This window comes from Xenia sp. Carnegie-2017, unplaced genomic scaffold (assembly GCF_021976095.1).
Source record: "Xenia sp. Carnegie-2017 unplaced genomic scaffold, XeniaSp_v1 HiC_scaffold_21, whole genome shotgun sequence".
NCBI lineage: Eukaryota > Metazoa > Cnidaria > Anthozoa > Malacalcyonacea > Xeniidae > Xenia > Xenia sp. Carnegie-2017.
This window is the reverse complement of record NW_025813484.1, coordinates 6,480,749-6,501,637: the sequence shown is the minus strand read 5'-3', so window position 1 is coordinate 6,501,637 and position 20,889 is coordinate 6,480,749. Positions and strand designations below refer to the sequence as shown.

At 35.2% G+C, this 20,889-nt stretch overlaps 2 protein-coding genes and 1 long non-coding RNA gene across 6 annotated transcripts; all 3 read right to left on the bottom strand.

Annotated features, from left to right (window-relative positions):
* Positions 1–6,411: 6,411 nt before the first annotated feature.
* LOC124444116 lies at positions 6,412–8,024 on the bottom strand. Of its 2 annotated transcripts, XR_006947838.1 has the most exons (3): positions 7,901–8,024; positions 6,971–7,258; positions 6,412–6,896 (listed from the first exon to the last, which is right to left on the bottom strand). It is a non-coding gene; the product is annotated as an uncharacterized LOC124444116 (long non-coding RNA). The 2 variants fall into 2 exon arrangements; XR_006947837.1 differs by having other exon boundaries at positions 6,412–7,258.
* A 976-nt stretch (positions 8,025–9,000) lies between these two features.
* Positions 9,001–10,233, bottom strand: LOC124443486. The gene is made up of 2 exons (XM_046993941.1): positions 9,903–10,233; positions 9,001–9,872 (listed from the first exon to the last, which is right to left on the bottom strand). Exons 1-2 carry the CDS (start codon positions 10,231–10,233, stop codon positions 9,286–9,288), a joined length of 918 nt encoding a protein of 305 aa, XP_046849897.1. The 3' UTR covers positions 9,001–9,285.
* Positions 10,234–16,648: 6,415 nt separating this feature from the next.
* On the bottom strand, positions 16,649–19,454 carry LOC124444114 (cytidine and dCMP deaminase domain-containing protein 1-like). Of its 3 annotated transcripts, XM_046994698.1 has the most exons (3): positions 19,186–19,409; positions 17,817–18,207; positions 16,649–17,783 (listed from the first exon to the last, which is right to left on the bottom strand). In XM_046994698.1, the coding sequence occupies exons 2-3, from the start codon at positions 18,199–18,201 to the stop codon at positions 16,780–16,782; spliced, it is 1,389 nt and encodes a 462-aa protein (XP_046850654.1). In that variant the 5' UTR covers positions 18,202–18,207; positions 19,186–19,409; the 3' UTR covers positions 16,649–16,779. The 3 variants fall into 3 exon arrangements, with proteins under 3 accessions (XP_046850654.1, XP_046850653.1, XP_046850655.1); XM_046994697.1 differs by having other exon boundaries at positions 16,649–18,207; positions 19,186–19,454; XM_046994699.1 differs by having other exon boundaries at positions 16,649–18,113.
* Positions 19,455–20,889: the final 1,435 nt, after the last annotated feature.

Here is a 20,889-nt window from a genome sequence, read left to right as displayed (position 1 = left end):
CCTTTTAGACTCATTACACTGTTTCTCCTATGGCCTATCTCTTCTCTTGACGCTTCAAGCCAATATCTCCCACTTATGTATGCCAAGATACGATTAGTTCCTAAAACATGATGTCCCATTTCGTGATAGTGTTTGTCAATAAGTTTCGTCACACAATTTCAGGTAGAAGAATTATGAGAAATCTGACTTCATACGGCAAAAACTCGGCATTGCAATATCTTTCCTCAACGCAAAATACCGTCATCATCCATCTTGGATATTAATTTCAACAATTTGTATTTCTTTGACATTGACCTTTTCTTTCGAATGCTTTCGTATTCTAATTAAAACTCTCGAAGTCTTTTGCACATCACGGATTACAAGTATCTCTGCATCCAAATTTTTTTTGAGCTTTAAACCATCATGGTCACGCTTTTCTTGCAGAACTCGAATATTATTGGTAAATCGAAAAACCCACACTAATGTGCCGATCAATCGTCTCCAGTTGGACCAGCGCGTCGGATTTGGTCGCCATCGAGGATCTGTTGTGGTAAAGGTATTATGTCTAGAACAGGTCAAAATATTGAAACAAGAGAAATCAGCGTATTTTATTTTCGTCTTAATCAATGAGGACCAGACTTTAGCTAAACCTGGTTCTTTACTTGCGACATACATAAGCATAGCATAAGTACATACAAAATTATCAAAACTCTCCGTTCTTATTGCTAATGAAGGCACATTGCTTATGCTTATGTTCAAGGTCCTCATTATCATATGTCGTCTTCATATTTAGCAATCGAGAACCTTCGTCGGTAACGAAGTAAACTTAGTTCGTTATTTTACTTAACGTGGAAGTATAAAATTTGTAGAGTTCTTCGTAGAAAGCAAACCGTGACTTCTGACGTACTTCTTCATTTAGATATTTTGAAAGCTAAATGATTTAAGAAACAATAGACTTGTAACATGTCCTGACCCATTAGCAACTTCTTTTGTATGACCACTTACTTACTGCAAACTATTTTTTAGTTATTTCGTGACGGTTTGCCTTGAACATGCTTTGAATACTGGTGTTAACAGTTGACATATTCTGAATCAATGGCTTATGAATTAGCTACACAGGAAATATTGCCAAAAACTCATTGTGTTAGCTACATAAAGTCCATCATGGGATTTTGACTATTACTAATGTGTCCTCATAAATCAACCTTAAATGGTAATAATTACGCATTTCTATTTCATTACTATACGATTGTTGATAACGTAAATTTCGCAAATTCGATGGTGAAAAACAGTGTTGAGTTGGTTTTTTTATAATTTTACTGTGTTACGCGGGAATGTACATTTTGTTTCAAATTGGCGGTGCTTTTACAGTACTTAAGAAAAAATATTTCTTTACTTCGTAAGTTAATTTATAGAACCAATTTGCGTATTCTCTACGCTTCTGAATAACATCAGGTCTGTTTCTTTCTGCTGAAACTGGTAGCGAAAGTTTGAATGAGTATAGCATCTCATTAAAAGTGTTCTTGCTACTGTGCTTTCATGGATGACGGTTATTGTGGAAGACGTCGTCGTGATTCTTGATTAAAGCGTTGCTACACAGTTCTCGTTCAGAATCTCCTCGAAACAATTTTTTATTTCGTCATCCACCCGTATGTTGTTTCTACCATCTCGAGGTAGCTCATGTATTCGTCCTTCTCTAATAAAACGCGCAACTGTTCTGCGTGCCGTTGACCTGTTAACATCTAATGTGTCGGCAACGAGTAAAAAATCTTCGTTTTCCTCCTCAAACGCTTGTACAATTCGCTGTCTATGTTCTTGTGAGATTCTGTTGCGCCTTTGCATGTTCACATATGTTTCACACCAGCGGTCGATCTCTGCTGTCTCGTGCAGTGATCACTCCTTTATATACGCTCTGTATAACAGCATTCAGAACTTGGTGTATTGCCAAGTGATTGTATACAGACTGCCTTTTTTCACATCAATCGTTCCATTTTACGTTATGTTGTATTGAAAAATTATTTGTATTTAATGAACATGCGTAATATGTTAACATTATCATTAAAGTACTATTGACACTATAATCCGTTGTAATCACTGCTCATTGACGTTATTGAATGAACGTTTGTGCATACAAATTTTAATAAACAATATAATCATTTAATTGATTTCAGTTTCGTGCTGATAACTTATGAATAATTGCACATGAATAGAAATTCAATGCTATTGTACGCTTATTTTTCTGCATTGAATTCTTAAAGACGGTAATGAATGCTTGGATTATTCAAGTTTCTTTCTTGAATAAGCTTTTCGTTCTATTGATTGTCTAATTGTCGCAAATCAACGCATTTACGTTTTATTGGACGATCTTTGATAAAAATGAGGACATCTTTTCCTGTAATGACTTCAGAAAGGTGTAAATAAATAGAAAATTGTGCACACTCGCATAATTTACACGTCAAAATCCAGTTGACCCTTTTATTTTTTCAACGATTTTAAGCCACAAATTTTGCATGATATTAATCTTTCTTATTATAATTAGCTTAAGTCTCACATGGTCTTTATTGTGGAGTATGGAACATGTCACATGCCACATGTCACATTATTCGTTTCGTATAACTATATTCTGTGGTGTAACTTAGAATATCAATAAATTTGCAGAAGAGCAAGATGATCAGCTTACGAAACATCAACGTTACATAAATACTTTTACCTGTTTACTAAAGCAAACGAAGGATGGAGACCTTGTGTAAATGATATTGATTGCATATTAGAACACGAGCAAGCCTCGGTGTATGTTGTAGAGTCACAAAAGAAACCTGTTGCAACAATATCCCTCGTTAAATATGGCTCAGAGGGTTTCCAACATGGCTCTTTTATTATCCACAAAGACTATCGAAACATGGGCTATGCTAAACGTATCATACATGCTATAATGGAACGCCATGAAGAAGAACCAGCAAGAACAATAAGCGTGTGTTACGCTCCAGCTTCACGGATTAAATTCCTAAAGAATATGTTGGGTTATGTTTGTCAATGGCCGGTTGGCATTTACGATCTCAATGTTTTAAGAAGTTTAGAAAAACTCCAAAGTCATCCGGGCCACTTTAAATTGAATCGTATCGATGAAAATAACATGCATGACGTTTTACTCTATGACAAAAAAGTCTTCGGTTGCACAAGAGAAAATTTTTTAAAAACGTGGTTAAGTACGCTGGGGTACGCATGCGCGCGTAGCATTCAACAAAGAAGGAAGAATTTTAGGCTACATTGTAAGATTAGCCTTCTTCTCTGAAGAAGGTTACAAACTTGGTCCACTTTATTGCGAAGACATCAAAGTAGGAAAATCTCTCATGAAAAGTGTTTTCAAAGATGTCCACGATCACGGCTTTTCACAATCAAATTCTGTAATCGTGGACAGCCCGACGGGACGGAATGCAAAAGCAAAAGAGTTGATGGAATTTTTAGATGGCAAATATCTAGGGAACGCATATTACTTAACAACAAACGGTCTCCCAAATGCAACTTTCGATCAAAGGTTTGCTATTTTGTCTCCATCTTACGGATAGAATTTAATGTTTTTATGAAAATATTATGAAAGATCAAATTATTGTACTCCCCTTATCCTCCCCTCCCCCAATTGTTTTTATTGCAATATTGCTATCTCGGCAATTCAATAAACAATACTAGGGCAGAGGGGTGCAATGTCCATGGGTAATTATGTTTTACAATGTGTAACCAATATGTTTCCATAAAATTTTTTAAAAAAACAAACATGTGTCAAAAATAAAATAAAATAGGAACTATAAATAAAAAGGCAAAAACAGAGCTTTTAAAGTATTTTTGACAACTTTGAAATACTTTGGAACACCCGGTTTCTTATTTAAAAAGACATGACCACAGGCAACTTCACTTGACTAAAAGGACAGTAGATGATTGATAATTGGGAGGGATAATATTCATATATGCATGTTCTACTGTTTTAGTTTCTATTGAAATTATTTATGATCACGGATTCTTTGCCCTTGCTTGAATATTTTGTTAACATCTGATCAAACTTTTAAAAAGCTACGTTAAACATAACTTTTTAGTTTACCTCTGAAAATTCAATTCCTACGATAGTGAAATCTCAATTCCAATTCAATAAACAACTAAATAGCAATTAGAGGTCAATAAAAAATAAAAACTAGCCAATGTCGATAATGCTTTTGAAACTAATCTCAAGTTGTACTTAAAAGCTTAAAGTTTAAAAAGTTAATGATTTTTTCAGACAGTTACCTGGTCATATTTCATCATAAAACTTCTAAACTTGTTAAGGTATGATCGACCGCACTCTCCAACACTAATATTTCTTAAAAAACACAATCAATGACTTGTCTTGATTTATCATTTCATACACATGCAAAAAACAAGCCATACAATCCTATTTAACACTGCTCTAACAAATCATCATTTTTCAATTATACTTGCCATTAGATTATGGTAAAATTTATAACATTCTCACTACTAAGTTAAAGGCAGCACTTCACAGGGTAACATCTCATTTAGATCATGGCATTATATAAATTTACGTGTACACTGCAGCCTGATTACGAATGTCAAAATGATGCTCTTTTAAACATTATATACATATAATTAATATTATCAAGCGTTCAAACGAGTAACCAAAGTCAATTAAGTCCAAATTAAAATAAATGTACAAAGTTAGCTTACGGGTTTGAATCACTGGTTAAATGCGAAGCCAAATGATCTTTCCTTGCAAAATAGCAAAGTTCAAATTGATGAACACAGGAGCGAAAACTTGCCACAATGCCACCCTCATGAAAACTTAGAAACTCGTTCGTCGTTTAGTTATCACCTAAAACACACCAAAAAGTCAAACGGTATTTAGTGAAGAAAAGGACGTAAGAACGTATTTCATTTTGGGAGGGGTCCGTGGTTGGGAGCAAAACAAGAAAAAAAATTGATAATTCAGATGCTCTAAATTTCATATTTACACTTACCTTTTCGGTATCCTGTTTCATCGATAAACGGTTTGAAAAGTTGTTGTGAAGCATATTTATTACAGAGCAAAGAACTATTTCGTTCATTTCTAACTTCAGCACACCAAAGAGGGCAACTAAATCGAAATTTTTCAATAGAAAAAACAATTTCACGCTCGCGACCATTAACCACGGAAAAAAAACTTGACCTCTGCTTCCCGCCTAGCAGGTTAAAAGCAATTAGGCCAAATTCACCCGATCAGAGTTCAAAAAAAAAGTGTGTACAGTAATGTGTACAGTGGATGTGTTAAAGTGTGGAAAAGAGCAGCAATAGTGTAATAAATTTACACAAGAGTGCTGCTGTTGATTAACATAGAAAAACTATAATGCTTTCGATTTCCTTTATTTTGACAGTTGACACCGTTTAAAACATGTAATTGGTTCAGAGAATTTTGTGAACTGTGATTCACAAAAAGATCACATTTTCTGAATTGCCACTTTCTAGCGTAGGCTAACGATAGCTCTTAGATAATATAGAGGCTGTGAAAAGACCGAAATTTGAGCTGTGTGCAAACTGATTGGTTCTTCTGCCACGTTTCCTTGGTGCTAATAAAAATACTCAGTCAGTAGAAGGTATACTTTTCCCAAATCAACCAAGGTTGTTAGCTCCGGAAAAATGCACAATCAATTAACTAATGAAAGAATGTTTTATGCAGTGCGGTGTTTGAAATAAATGAAGATTTGATCTTCGCACTTTGCTGGACAATTTAAGAAATTGTCTCATCAACCTGAAAGATTCAGGTGACTCAACGGGAGTCGAACCCTTGCGGTGCCGGTGCAGTGCTCTGACCAACTGAGCTATGAAGTCACACATTGGTGAGCAGGTCAATTTTGTTGGGCGCATGTTTTCTCGTGAAAGGAATGTCATATGAAAGAATGTTTTATGCAGTGCGGTGTTTGAAATTAAATGAAGATATGATCTTCGCACTTTGCTGGACAATTTAAGCAATTGTCTCATGAACCTGAAAAATTCAGGTTCACCGCAGAGGTCATGGGTTCGAATCCCGTTGAGTCACCTGAATTTTTCTGTGCGATCATATCTTCATTCAATTAACTAATGTTGCAATAATTGCATCATCTAGTAGAGAGGCATGTGGGTGGTTTAAGACAGATAAAACGAGACAGTGCAATCATCGAGCAGCGTACCCCACAAACAAAAATTCCACAACTTCGAAAGTTCTTCATTGTCGGATCAAGCAAATGATGAACAGAAAATCATGAATAGCCGCATTATTACGGTCAAACGATGAACTACAACAATTATCACTACTTGAATGACCCAATCAATAATGCTTCCGTGAACGTTCGGCAGGAAAAAATTTCATTGGACGTCTCTGAGTGGAAATGAAGTAGAACATATTCCATTTTTAAAATAATAGAATTCATTTTGCCCATTTTAATGCAGTAGTCCAAATTAAAAGATAAAACGAGTCAATGTTTTAAATAGGCTAATTGAAAGAAAAGAAAGCACACTGTAGCTTGCTATGCCTTTAGACTGAAATTATCTATTTCTAAAAATATAATGAAACAAGAGTGGTATAGCGAAATTTGAAAGCCATTATACTATATTAGATTGGTCTTGAACGGTAAATTATATTATGACGATGAAAAGCTGCTTTTATATAACTTCCTGCATTAATATGACGTCTACGCTCAACGCATTTCATGTGTTCATGCAGGTATAGCTAAATATAATGCAGGGTACAAACTTTCCTGTAGAAAGTTTACCATTCACAACTATATGTGTGCTAACGACAAAGTACTTATCATTTAACATGCTATTCAGATTTTTCAGTGTAAACTTTGTTATTTTATAAGATAATGTATTTTTTCTTCTTCGGTTTTTTCTGAGGCGCTTCGTGTTGAGCATAAAACTTCCTAAAATACAAGAAATAGGAATTGAAGGTACATGTAAAAAAGGCGACCCTTGAAAATGGCAAGGTTTTCGATACATGAAGATTTTGGAGCCTTTCGTTTTTTCTGGATGTTTTATTAATAATCTGGCAACGGCATGAACTCCCTCTCGTGAACAGTCAGTTGCGTATATCTTGTCGTCAGCAGATACTAATACTGCCCCAACTTGGTTAATATTCTCATCGATTTCAGCTTCTTCATGGGTGACAAAATCTTGCATCCAGAGTGCGATGACCATGAAAAGATCTTCTTTACTAATTCGCGGTGGATTGTTTGCGTAAAGTTTGATTTTCTTGGATGATGATGCCATGATATTCAATTCTACTCTAAGTATAAAATAAATACGTTGCCTGTCAGCTTGTATGGATGTACTATAAACATTCATAATTTATAAAGGTTAAGATGAAGTATTTTCATAGTTTTATATAAAATAAAGAGTGTTTGAGCGGTGGTTTTCTTTAAGACGATATGAATGTATAGCCATGGCAACGAACATTTCGCTTTAAAAACATTTTAGAAGGATTTATAACAGGTTGCTCAAAACAGCCCTAATTTTTATTGTGAAAAGCTATCATTTCACCTATCTGAAGAAAATTGAGTGAATTTTACAATGGTATGCTCTGTTTTACAATATCTAAAACATAAAACTGTAAAATTCCAATCAGCTTGTTGTTAGTGTTTTGTTGCGTTATAATTTTCCATAATGTTGATGGCACATGAACACATCTTTTCATCGTAATAAGACAGGTTTTAGTACTAAAATTTGTATCAACAGAAAGCATATATTGTACGCTATCTAATGATGTGATTTTTTACAAAAGCTAAAGTATTTCATGAGATATTTTGGAGAAAACAATCATTTTCGGATAAATTAACATGAAATGTTGCACCGTCACCCAACACACGGATGGCGGTAACGTAGAACCCAGGTTGGTAAGTATGCGTTAATAGAAGAAAATTAATATTACCTTGAAGGAAGTGGGACAGATTTCTTTTCACTTGAAATTATCTTACATCCTCATTCCTTCACCTTACAACGTAACAGAATTCTGTGACGCCACGTCGCCGTCCATGTACTTTGACACGTCTGTCCGTATGTAATTTAATACTTCTGTCTGCACGCAAACATTTTGGATATTTGCGGGGTTTTTTTTTATCTTTTTTTGATCATTTTGTTGGTGTGCGTGCGCATAATGGTTATAGGTTTCTTTATTGCGAATTTTTTGAGATTAAAAGTTGGAGACTTAAAGATATGTTCTTTAAAATACATGCTGTCCGCTTAAATGCAAGGAATACAGTTTAATAAATCCATGCTAGCGTCACTGCATATGAATCGTAAATTCTCAGACATCATTCAGGATGTAACTACTCACGCATAGTAATTCATTCTAATATTTCATTTAACAATTGTTTAGTTCAGGGGCGGATTGAAACTACGTCACATTCAGCACGCGACGTTGTTGAATTCTAAATTTTAAATGCCCCTAGTTGAAAATAAAAACAATTTGCCGCGTGTGGATCGAAGTCCGTTTGGTCGAAAGGACTAAGAGCATTTTTCTATTCGTCTTTTGCAGGTTCGAATCTCGTCTCTGTATGGTGTACTTTGTTTCGTTGTGTGAATAATGATCATGAACTCTTTATCCGAAAATTAATTAAATTTTTTGTGTCCTCACAACGAAAGCATTAGAAAAATAAACATATTGTCGGGGTTAGGGATAGTATTATGAGAAAATTGTGCAACAACGTGCATTCACTGAGCAATGTTATTGTTTCCAAGACCTGGATTAAGCATGGGATTAAGGGATCAAGTGGCTAAAAATACTTATATTTCACTTGCGGGAGAAATACCCATAGCTAACCCGCACAGAGTCAGCACCACAGATCTAATAATACACAGATCTAATAATGTATTATTAGATCTGTGGTCAGCACGCCTTAAATTGTGCTGAATTTGGAGACTAAAATCTGTCGCTTGATTGATTTATTGCCGTTGTGCTGACTAACGAGACGCCGTTTTTGCTGAAATGTTCAAGCGGTGTTGTGCGAAATTCAGCACAAATTGAGATTGTTGATACTTTAGTTTGTCTATTACAATATCTGTTAATCAAGAAAACACACTGCTACCAAAGTATAGATAAAAATACCAGAGACAACCATTATGACAATCAAATTTCCATAAAGGCGAGTGCTGTAGTGTTTAGCAAAAAGTCAAAACACTGTTCAATTTTACTAAACAGGCATGTAATTGGTTTGATTTCCAATATCACCAAATTGGTAAGACTCACACGTAGTGAAAGCCGTCTGTTGATGTTAAAATTATTACATATTTACAGGGTGTATAAGGAGGAAGAATTTATCTAGCACTAATACCTATACAAAACAATGATATGCATTTACCATAACGCGCTTTTGGTGGATATCCGTTCAAACCAAATCCGAGCATTTCCATCTTTGAGTTCACAATCACGGCTCCCACTCCAGTTTTCGGATCATCCGAACGTTGAGAAAGAAAACTTGCAAGAGTCAACAAATGATTGGCTTTTTCTCGATTTTTCGGATCTGTAGGGTCGAAATCAATGAATTGAGATGTCACATCTGGATGTATCTGAAAAGAGTCTTTTGAAGACCTTCCAGTCGCATGCATAACACTTGCTATCCATTTCGCTGCGTCAACAAACCATTCTTTAACTCTCTTGTCCATTTCCTTATCATACGCTGGCCATGGAAGCTCGCGTTTGATTTTTTCCTTTTCCTCAGTGAGCCATTCTGACTCCCATTTATTGAACTTAGATTCATTGAAAGTTTTATTCGATTTACAATGCCCAACGTCTTCAAGAACATTCTTTCTTATATCAAATATAAACAATGATGCAGCAACTGAGCTTGACTTAAATATCTCACCGACTTCGTCGATTTTATAGTCGTTGCCTGACGACTTTTCCCTTCATCTATATTATCCTGTTTTAAAGGGAAGATAATCTACACGGTCTACTTTTGATCGAACAAGAAGTTTTGCACAAAAATGACAAGGCTTTCGAGACATGAAGATTTTGGAGCCTTTTGCTCTTTCTGGATGTTTTATTAATAGTCTAGCAACGGCATGAACTCCCTCTCGTGAACAGTCAGCTGCGTATATCTCGTCGTCAGCAGATAATAATACTGCCCCAATTTGGTTAGTATTCTCATCGATTTTGGCTTCTTCACGGGTGACAAAATCTTCCATCCAGAGTGCGATGATCATGAAAAGATTATCTTTACTAATTCGCGGTGGATTATCTGCGTAGGAATTGTGGCTGGACATTCTATACAATATATGAAATAAATATAATAGATGTCAGCTTGTATATGGATGAATTATAAACATATATAATTATTGAAAACCGCTATGCGACGAGCGTAACCTAAAGGAGACATACAAATGGCTGATTTAGCAAGCATAGGGGGTCGAATACACAATATTATAAGCTTGGAAGTACAAATTTCAAGAAATAACCTATTTTGTTTCGATCATAGTTTTTTCGATAACTGATGGTCATTTATTACGAGTAATCGAAAAATGTATGGACAAAAAGAAAACGTAGTCACCTGCATGCTTTGTAGCTAATTTAAGAAATTTTTAAAGAAAAAGTTTTTTCCTGCGTCATGGTTTTGTAGTTGAATGCCAATCATTTATAAAGTTTTTGTTAGACAGAACGTAAGCAGTTATAGACAAAATTCATGTTAGATAGAACGTAAGCAGTTATAGACAGACATGTATTTTTCCATTCATGTTATGTTAGTCTTACATTAAATACAAAATATATGCATGTCAGTCGCAAGAACTTTGAGGGTTGGTTAAAAATCATAATACTGCATGTAGCATACAAAAACGTTTAAGTGGGATGTTATTTGAATTGAACTGCGAATGCTTTCATCCTTTTGGTAAGGGAAGAAAAGTGAAACGAATCCATAATTGAGAAAACTTCCATTTGAAAGACGGAATCGACACAGTATTTTTATGTACAGGCAGTTGCACAGCATGTTGAAAACTTGAGCACAAATTAAAAATAAAATTTCAGAACTAGAGTTGCTCCAGTAAAAATAGCTAATAGTTGTTTGCGTACTGATAGCACAATAAATGTTTGCGCGATAAGACGAATGTAAAGTCAAACACTCATATTTTTGCTAAGTGTTGCCTACCTATACAAGTGTCAAACATAACAAAAAGAACAATGAAATCAAAGTAGCATTTAGAAGAAAAGTTAAAGACAAATTTACGATACCTTGATGCAACGAGAACAGATTTCTTTTGACTTGAAATGATAAAATTACCTTTGTTTGTCCACGTATACGACGAAAATTTAATACTTCTACTGCTTCGGTGTTGTGCCAAGCAACAAGCAGACAATTTTTGGCATCACCTGCTTTCTACTATCGATGATAGTGATTAATACAAGCAATTGATTTGACTTTGAAATGAGATAGGATGTCGCAAAAATTGTTGCAGCTTGAGCTCGCAAGTATAACTGTGTTTTGTTCAAATATTCATATAATGTTCAAATCAGTTTGTCACAGCATGCGGTACAGCTTGACAGCAAATCCACAAAACATAGTTACCTAATTCAAACATCCAAAACAATTCAAAACAGAATCATCTGTAGAAACTGTCAAACGTTTAATTACATGGAGTTGAGTGAATATTTTGTTTGAGTGAATGTCTTTTTTCATAATGCGAAAGTACACTGGAGTATCTTGTTTGTCATTTTCGTGGATTTATGATGCTACAATGTCATGACTTAAACATGAACTTGACTTAAATATCCAGACGATACTTTCAATTGACAAAGAACCTAATGTAAAGTTCTTTATTTCATTGATATTAAAGATTAAAAAGATCATGTGACAATTTTGGTATGGCTAAGAGTACAAGGCCCGCGAAAGCGATCGATTATAGCCATTACTTGTCGTGTGTTTTACTGTCCCAAGTGCGAGAATAATGAACTCTTATTCCGATTTTGTCCTGTAAAAATGCACTGTTTATAATTTCTATAGTGAATTACAATGGTATGACTCAGATGCTTCATATCAAGAGAAGTATAGAAAGAATTAAATATGTCGGGGATAAACAAGAAAGCCTTGTATAAAAAGATTTTTACGAACATCAAAAATCAGAAATATTTGAACCGAACTATACAGTGCACGATAGAACAAAAGCAGTAGATTTTACCATTGTGCAAATGATGGTGAAAATTAGAAAATATTAGAATATAAAAGGATCGAATTTTCGCAGTTTTCAGAAAGGTTGAAAAAGTCAAAAGGCGTTGATTGGAGAGCTTTGCAATAATTATTAAGAAAAACAAACTGTAACCCAACAAAGGATGGATAAGACAAACTCTACGACCCTGAAGGAAGACAAGTATATTAAAGAAAACAACACCACTGTGACAGCTAAAGATATTTAAAAGACAGTTAAAGAAACACATGAGAAACCTAAAATGCCTCCCGTAAAGAACGTACTCTTTGTTAAAAAATACCTTCTTTCAAAGACATGGCAATAGTTGGTGCCCGTTTGTCAGACGCTTGACAAGAATATCATTCAATCATTTATAGGCGTGCAAATTTCATGAGATATACAAGGCTGTGCGGAAGAGGATTCGTTTCAATAAAGGATAACTATACAAAACTAACTTCCCTTACGTAAAAAAATATTTAGAAAAAAGAGAACATTAGTGATCTGGTTCTCGTGAAGTTTTTCCCCCGCAGTGGCGTGGTGGCAGGGGGGCCAGGGCCCCCTAGCTGTTGATTTTTGGGGGCGTTGACTTAAATACGAGTCATCAAGTTTTAAAAATGGGCTATAAAAAATTTAAAACGCATTTGAAACAGAACAGTTCTTTTAGCACTTATATATTCATTGAATGAAGTCAACTTTAGGGAATTAGGGAAAAAGTAGACAGACCAAAATGAAACCTTGTAAGGGGGTCGATTAAACAATAAGATATTGACGAGCATTCTATAATTAGATGTTTCGTTTGTGGCCACGACGCATGCATGATTTGTCACGATGACTGTAGAAAAAATACATGCAGGGGATAAACTAGAACTCTAATTGGGGGGGGAGTGAATAATCATATATTCAGCTTTGCCCTGCTGATTTATATTGAATTTAACATCGCCAACAAAAGAAATCAACAGCAAGGCAGAGCTGAATATATGATTATTACACCACCCCCCAATTAGCATTCTAGTTTCCCCTATTTATACACGGCCAAATTGTCCTCTTAAGGGACGCAACAAGGCCTAAAATGTGTAATTTTTTGCCTATCTTAATCAATGTTACACAAAATGACCCAACATGCACTTTGTCACAAACAACAGAGGAATTAGAATTAAAACTCAGGGAAACGCCGAATATCAGTGAAGACCTTAAACAAGTGCATGCGCAAGAAAAATCTGAGTCGACAGATGTAAACGATCAAGATAAGCATACTTTCAAATCAATCAAAAGCAGTGATTCTGTTGGTGAATGCCCTGATATTGACAGCTTTGTCAATTCAAATGAACGTAAGGAAGGCGAAGGCATCTCAGAATCTGCTGAAAATGAATTGAATCGAAATATTTCTATTGATACGAAAGAAAACACGTTTGATCCTGGGGCAGTTGTTGATCTTAATCTCAGCATTAGTGAAAAAAAGGCGTTTACTTATAATGAATCCATTCCAACCATCCCAGTTTGTTTTGAAACAATGGAGGATAGTACAAGGAGATCGCACTCGCTATCGCTCCCAGCAGGTTTTTTCCACGATGATGGAACAAGACGAAAATGGATTTCCTATTCACTAAGTGAAGACAGCTTGTTTTGCATACCATGCATTCTGTTTTCATATGTAACGTCTAGGGGAGAAAATATTCGTTCAAATCAAGGAAAAGCTTTTGCAAACATTGGTTTCTCTAAACGGAAAAAAGCAGTATATTAGAATTCTGGAGCATGAAAAATGCAATTCTCATCTAAACGCAAAAGTTGCAGAAGCTCTTTTCCTTCAAGAAAACTCATTATCGGATCAGTTTCATCACCAGGGGAAAATCGAGTCTGAAAGACGTAAAAAGAAAGTTGTTTTAAACAAAACAGTTTTGAAACTTGTGATAGATGTTATTATGTTTCTTGGAAGACAAGGGCTTTCCTTTAGGGGTCACTGTGAATCACTGATAAATTTCTATGTTAATACAGGAAACTTTTTGGAAACGCTTAAATTATTGTCAGAGTACGATCAACCAATCAATGAGCATCTTGAGAAAGTTCGTGATCACCAAGTGCAGCAATCGACAAAGAACGGTGGTAAAACTGATGAAAAAGGAATCAAAGGACGTGGCTTATGGCTAACGTTTTTGAGCAACGATATTCAAAATAAGTTAATCAATATCATTGGTAAAGAAATATCTTCTGTAATTGTACAAAAAATACGCAACTGCAAAGCATGGGCATTGATTGCTGATACAACACCCGATATAACTCATACAGAGCAATTGAGTATATGCATAAGGCTTGTTAATGAAACTGACGAGCGTTCTGAACACGTTTTGTCATGCCAAGAAGCAATTGGAACAACTGCACATGACCTATACACTGCTATATAACAACAATATTACAATTGCATGGAGTTTCATTTGAAAAACTTGTTGCCCAAACGTATGACGGAGCATCCACTATGATCTTTTTATGAAGATTCATGTTTGTGTTTTATAAAATAAAAATAACTAAAATATTTGAAAATAGCTATAAGAAAAGGTGAAAGGGGCGCAAAATTTGTGTTGGCCACCGCAGTAAAAACTATGCCACCACGCCACTGTTCCCCCGATCACCGGAGCTGAATCCCCATAGCAAATTTTCGGGAGTTAAGAAGGCAGAAGGCTGAGATCAGATTGACCAGCGGTGTGTTGTAAACAAATACGGGAATAGTATTAAGAGTGCGATGATCATGAAAAGATCTTCTTTACTAATTCGCGGTGGACTATCTGCGCATGAATCATCACGTAATTGTTCTCTTTTGCTGTTGCCAGCCATTCTACACTAGACACAAAATAAGTGCGATGGATGTCAGCTGCTGCTCGTATGAGCGAATTCTAAACATTTGTAATTATTGAACGCTGAACACAGACTGCGTGACAAACGTAACCTTGGAGATGCATCAATAATGGTAAGAATATTTAAGACTAGAAGACGAGTGGCTGATTAAACTAGCAAATCAAATCAATACAATATTAAAAATCGAAATTCAAATTTCATGAAAAAGCTTTTTTGAGCTGTAATGTATAGTCACCTGCTTTTTAAGTTTTAAATGGTTCATACAAGACGGTTTTAAATGGTTTTAAACAAAAAGTTTTTATTGAATGCCAATAGTTCATAATGTTATAAATCGACTCTTTGAAGTTTTCAGAGACAAAAATTATGTTACACAGAACGTGAGCATCTTAAAACAGGTAATTCATAATTGAGAAGGCTTCCACCTAAAGAACGAAATCACCACGGTACTTTTTTAATACACAGATGAATAAATGTACGTTTATGCCACGAGAAATATTTCTTTTCATTTGAAATGATAAAATTACCTTCGTTTTTTCACGTGCACGGTGACAATTTAATTTTTCTGCTGCTTCCGTGTTATGCCACGCAACAAGCAAACAATCTTGGACGTCACGTGCTTTTTATATCAATGTTTATAATAAATGAATTGAATTGACCTTGAAATGAAGCAGGATATCGCGAAAATTTTTGCACCTTGTTCTCACAAGTACAAGTATAACTATGTTTGATTCGAATAACATAATATTCATTGTTTAAATTTTGCTATACATGTTAAGACTTGTTTTGTCAGTTCCCCAAAGCATGTGGTAGAACTTCCTTCTTTCAAGCATGTTGTGACCGCTGGACAAATTTGTCCTTTGGACTTAGTTTGTTTTCTTCTTCCTGATATAGCAATTCATATTGTAGTCTAGTTTATGGAGTAAGTGCAAATTAATTCGTTTGACTTTTGATTGATTCGCTTCGTCAGGAAGTTTCATTAAAAATCGAGCTCAATCTTGTGAATAGACAAGCAGCAGACAATAGCATTGCCACAAACTTATTTGAGACAAAACTTTACATATTTAAAGTGCCATGGGTCATAAAACTACCCACTCACATTATTCGTGGAAGATAGATCTTCATCTGTTCTTGACATATCAGATTGTGATACTTTGTCAAGAGGTTCCGTATGTAGCAATGAATTTTCTACAACAGATTTAAAACAAGTATGTAGAATTTAATGCCATGTGAAAATGTTAATGGACCAAATAAAAAGTCATCCTACACAAAAATTGTGTGGAAATGTTGAGTCATGCGCATAAACCACAAAAACATGTTAAGGAAATAGTATGTGCGTAGTTTAGTTTATCAATGTATCCGTTCCCACCCGGCTAACAGCCAAGGAACAGTTATTGACGTTAGTTAAATTTCCTTATGTACCATATATAGCTTAAATAGAGGAACTATTCCGACCAATAATAATATTTGTTGTTTGTAATAAAGAGTATAAATACTGCTCTGTAAAATAATAAAAATCAGTTCGATCATTAAGTTCACTCGTGGTTGTTACTAAAGGTATAGAGTATATTAAGAATGATATATGTCGAGTAACTCGAACTCAACAGGAAATGACATGTTTGAAGTTGTACGCCTTGAAAAATTAAAATGCGAATAAAAATAAAACACACATAAATTTAATCAAAGTTCAGATAGAAAAAAATATGTAAAAAGTTAACAAAATGTAGCGAATTATTCCAGGTTTATTGTTTCTTTTGAGTTGCTTTGAAAAATATGAACCAATTAATTTGATCACTCTGTCATTGGTTTATGTTTTCTTGAAAGAGTTGATTCAAAGCATGAGAATTTTCCATTCTTCACCATTTTTGGGAACATGTCATACCCTAATGCTTTTTGTGGTAGATCTTCTTTAACTTCATCGCCCACCACAACTGTTGTGATTCCTTCCATCGCTAACAATGGTGTGCATTCGTTACACGGTTGCTTTGTTACAAAAAGAATCGCATCTTTGACGTTGTGACAGTTGCGCATGAGCAAAGCATTTTGTTCGGCATGTATAACGTAGGGAAGCTTCGACTTGACACCTTTATCGTGGTTCGATCCTCTTCCAAATTCACCATAACGTGCTTTTTGTGGAAATCCATTCCAACCAAACGAGAGGATATCCATCTTTGAGTTCACAATTACGGCTCCCACTCCTGTTTTTGGATCATCTGTTCGTTGAGTAAGAAAACTTGCAAGAATCATTAAATGATTAGCTTTCTGTCGGTCTTTCTCCTTTGTAGGGTCAAAATTACTGAATGGATGTGTTTCACTTGAAGAACTAGCATTCTTGTTTTGTGGTAAAAGAGGACACATAAGGAATTCGTCTTTTAAGGACCGTCCACTCGCAGCTATGACCCTTGCCATCCATTTTATTGCATCATTGAACCGTTTTTCAACTTCCGCGCCGATATTACTATCAAATATTCGCCAGGGAAGCTCACGCTTCATTTTCCCACTTTCCTCCTTGAGCCAACCTGACTTCCATTGATCAAGCTTAAACTTTTTTTCCAAGAAACTAATATGATCGGAAACCATCGATGGATCGTTATTTATATTTTCGTGTATAAGAACGTTCTCTTCTATTTTAAATACAAACAATGATGATGCAATTGAACTTGACTTAAATAACTCGTCGACTTCTTCCATTTTATTTTCGTTGTTCCTTGCTAGTTTGTCCATTTCATTTTCGTTGTTCCTTGCTAGTTTGTCCATTTCATTTTCGTTGTTCCTTGCTAGTTTGTCCATTTCATTTTCGTTGTTCCTTGCTAGTTTGTCCATTTCATTTTCGTTGTTTCTTGCATAATACTCGGGATAAAAGGGAAGATAAAGCACACGTTGTATTTTTGATTGAACGAGAAGTTTTGCACAAAAAGAGCAAGGTTTTCGAGACATGAAGATTTTGGAGCCTTTCATTTTTTCTGGATGTTTTATTAATAATCTAGCAACTGCATGAACTCCCTCTCGTGAACAGTCAGCTGCGTATATCTTGTCGTCAGCAGATACTAATACTGCCCCAACTTGGTTAATATTCTCGTCGATTTCAGCTTCTTCATGGGTGACAAAATCTTGCATCCAGAGTGCTATGATCATAAAAAGATCATCTTTACTAATTCGGGGTGCATTATCTGCGTATGAAACATCAGATGATTTTGTGTTGTCGCTAGCCATTCTACACTATATATGAAATAAATATAATAGACCTTAGCTTGAATATGGATGAATTATAAACATTTATAATTATTGAACCCCACTATGCGAAGAGCGTAACCTAAATGAGACATATAAATGGCTGATTGAGCAAGCATACGGGGTCGAATATACAATATTTAAGCTTCGAAGTACAGATTTCGAGAAATAACCTATTTTGTTTTGATCATAGTTTTTTCAATGAATGAAGGTCATTTGTTACGAGTAATTGAAAAATGTATGGACGAAAAGAAGACGTAGTCACCTGCATGCTTTGTAGCTAATTTAAGAAATTTTTAAAGAAAAAGTTTTTTCCTGCGTCATGGCTTTGTAGTTGAATGCCAATCATTTATAAAGTTATACATCGACTGTTAGAGTTTTAAGGGACAAAATTCATGTTAGACAGAACGTAAGCATTTATAGATAGTCATGTATTTTTCCATTCAGGTTATGCTAGTCTTACATTAAATACAAAATATATGCATGTCAGTCGCAAGAACATTGTGAGGATTGGTTAAAAATCATAATACTGCATGTAGCATACAAAAACGTTAAAAGAGATGTTATTTGAATTGAACTGCGAATGCTTTTATTCTTTTGGTAAGGGAAGAAAAGTGAAACGAATCCATAATTGAGAAAACTTCCATTTGAAACACGGAATCGACACAGTATTTTTATGTACAGGCAGTTGCACAGCATGTTGAAAAGTTGAGCACAAATTAAAAATAAAATTTCAGAACTAGAGTACTCCAGTAAAAATAGCTAATAGTTGTTTGCGTACTAGTTCACAAGTTATCTTACTGGCAGACTACAACGTTGAAAGAGCATTATTTTTCACTGAATTGCCAATGTTTGTTTTGGGAAAGCTATAGCATATATAATTGCGAAGAATTCAATTCGAAGGTCAATCTCACCAGAATGTGTTTATTTAGATTAATGCGCGTTAGTAAAAGAATATTACATTACCTTGACGAAACTGGAACGGATTTCTTTTGACTAGAAAATTGGAATGATGAAAATCGTCTTCGTTCGTCCAGGTACACGGAATTGCTTGTTAATATTTCTTCTGCTTCCGCCTAAAGACGCGCAAAGCACTGAAGTAAGAACTTCACTCGCTTAATTAATTAATTTTTATGTGTTTTTCAACTTATAAAATTAATCTTTTGACAATGTTGTCAATTAACATTAAAAGGAAGTCGGGAATGGCAAATTTTTGCCCACACTTTTTTTGCAACAATCTTAACTTTCGAGTATAGAAGGTGTTATTCAAAGTTCTTGTTTTAGCAACTGTTCACAGCGTGTTGCGCAAATTCCATCTTTCGAGCGTATCAAAACGCACTATTGAACGAAAACGCATACTCGAGCCATATTTTATTTAGGTAACATAATTGATTAATATACACTATAGAAGAATACAAGCAACGTTCCTCAAATGTTGCTTCCATAATTATATATGTAGCAACGAATACTTTAAACACAATCATGCTTTAATCTAGAATGTCTTGTTTCATTTTGACAAACAAGTTGTTTCTCTATGGCTCACGGCTACATTTTTCACCAATCTAGGAAACTTTTACAGTCTATAGCTTTAGTTTACGTGTTAGCAAATATCAGAAAACAAGAATGAAATATTGTAATTGACTAAGACGTAAATATTATTATAGCTAAGTTACAAGCTATTCTTGACATGCAACCATTCTCTTGAGATTTGCCAAACAATGTTGCTCGCCCACGCCGGCTGGTGCCAACAATAACTCTGATAAAATATTCTTTGTATCAGACCACCGACATGGCTGAATTGCAAGTCAAGAATAACAATGTTTGGGATTGCCAATTCAGACAAAATTCATGCAAGAATTCGGAGAATGTGGATTTTGCCTTACGCAATTTCAATAATGACAATAAGTTGATAATGGTTGATAAGCCTGATACCTATATGCAGTACAGACTCGTACTCGTATTGTACATTTGTACTCGTAGTCAGCAATCTCTAAGGCCCCGTTTACATTATACTGGATTGCTATAGTAGCAGGTTGAACATTCTTTGTATTAAAAGGCAATGAAATTGTTCAACGTCAGAAACACAGTCAAATAGACCAAATCTATCAGCTTAATAAGCTTTTACTCCGAGAAGTTAACCCTTTAAAGCAAATAAAGATGTCGTGATGAGTTAATCCGGTATAATGTACACGCAGCCTAAATCTCAAGTTCGCTTCGAGGTCAACTCGTCGGCACCTCTATAAATTTCGAAAAACACTGGTGTATAAAGAACTGCAACCCTCAGAAATCCCCCAAACTTTAGAATTTGCGTCCTTCAACAGCAATTGTAAATCAACCCACAAAGAATCGTGGAAGTTGAAAAGAGTGTCATGCTTGGGATTTATCATATTCAACTGCGTTTACGGCTCCTTGGGGATCAATTATTGCTGAATCATGCAAATTCCAAACTGAATTTAATTAAGAAATAAAAGATGTTTACTGTGTTTGCACAGGCTTATGCAAGCCGATGAGACCTTTGGGAGAACTCGAGAGCAAATCAGTGCAAGCCCGAGACCGAAGGTCGACGGTTGCACAGCTCGAGAGCTCTCACAAACGTCTCTGAGGTTTGCATAAGCCAGTGCAAACACGACAAACATCTTTTATTGCTTTTATAAAATAACACTAATAGGA

Excerpts from the sequence above, each read along its gene's own strand:
- LOC124443486 (XM_046993941.1), bottom strand. The coding sequence starts at position 10,233 with ATGTCCAGCCACAATTCCTACGCAGATAATCCACCGCGAATTAGTAAA. Across the intron at positions 9,873-9,902 it reads AGACCGTGTAGATTATCTTC|AAAAGTCGTCAGGCAACGAC; the intron begins CCTTTAAAACAG and ends ATAGATGAAGGG.
- LOC124444114 (XM_046994697.1), bottom strand. The coding sequence starts at position 18,201 with ATGGCTAGCGACAACACAAAATCATCTGATGTTTCATACGCAGATAAT.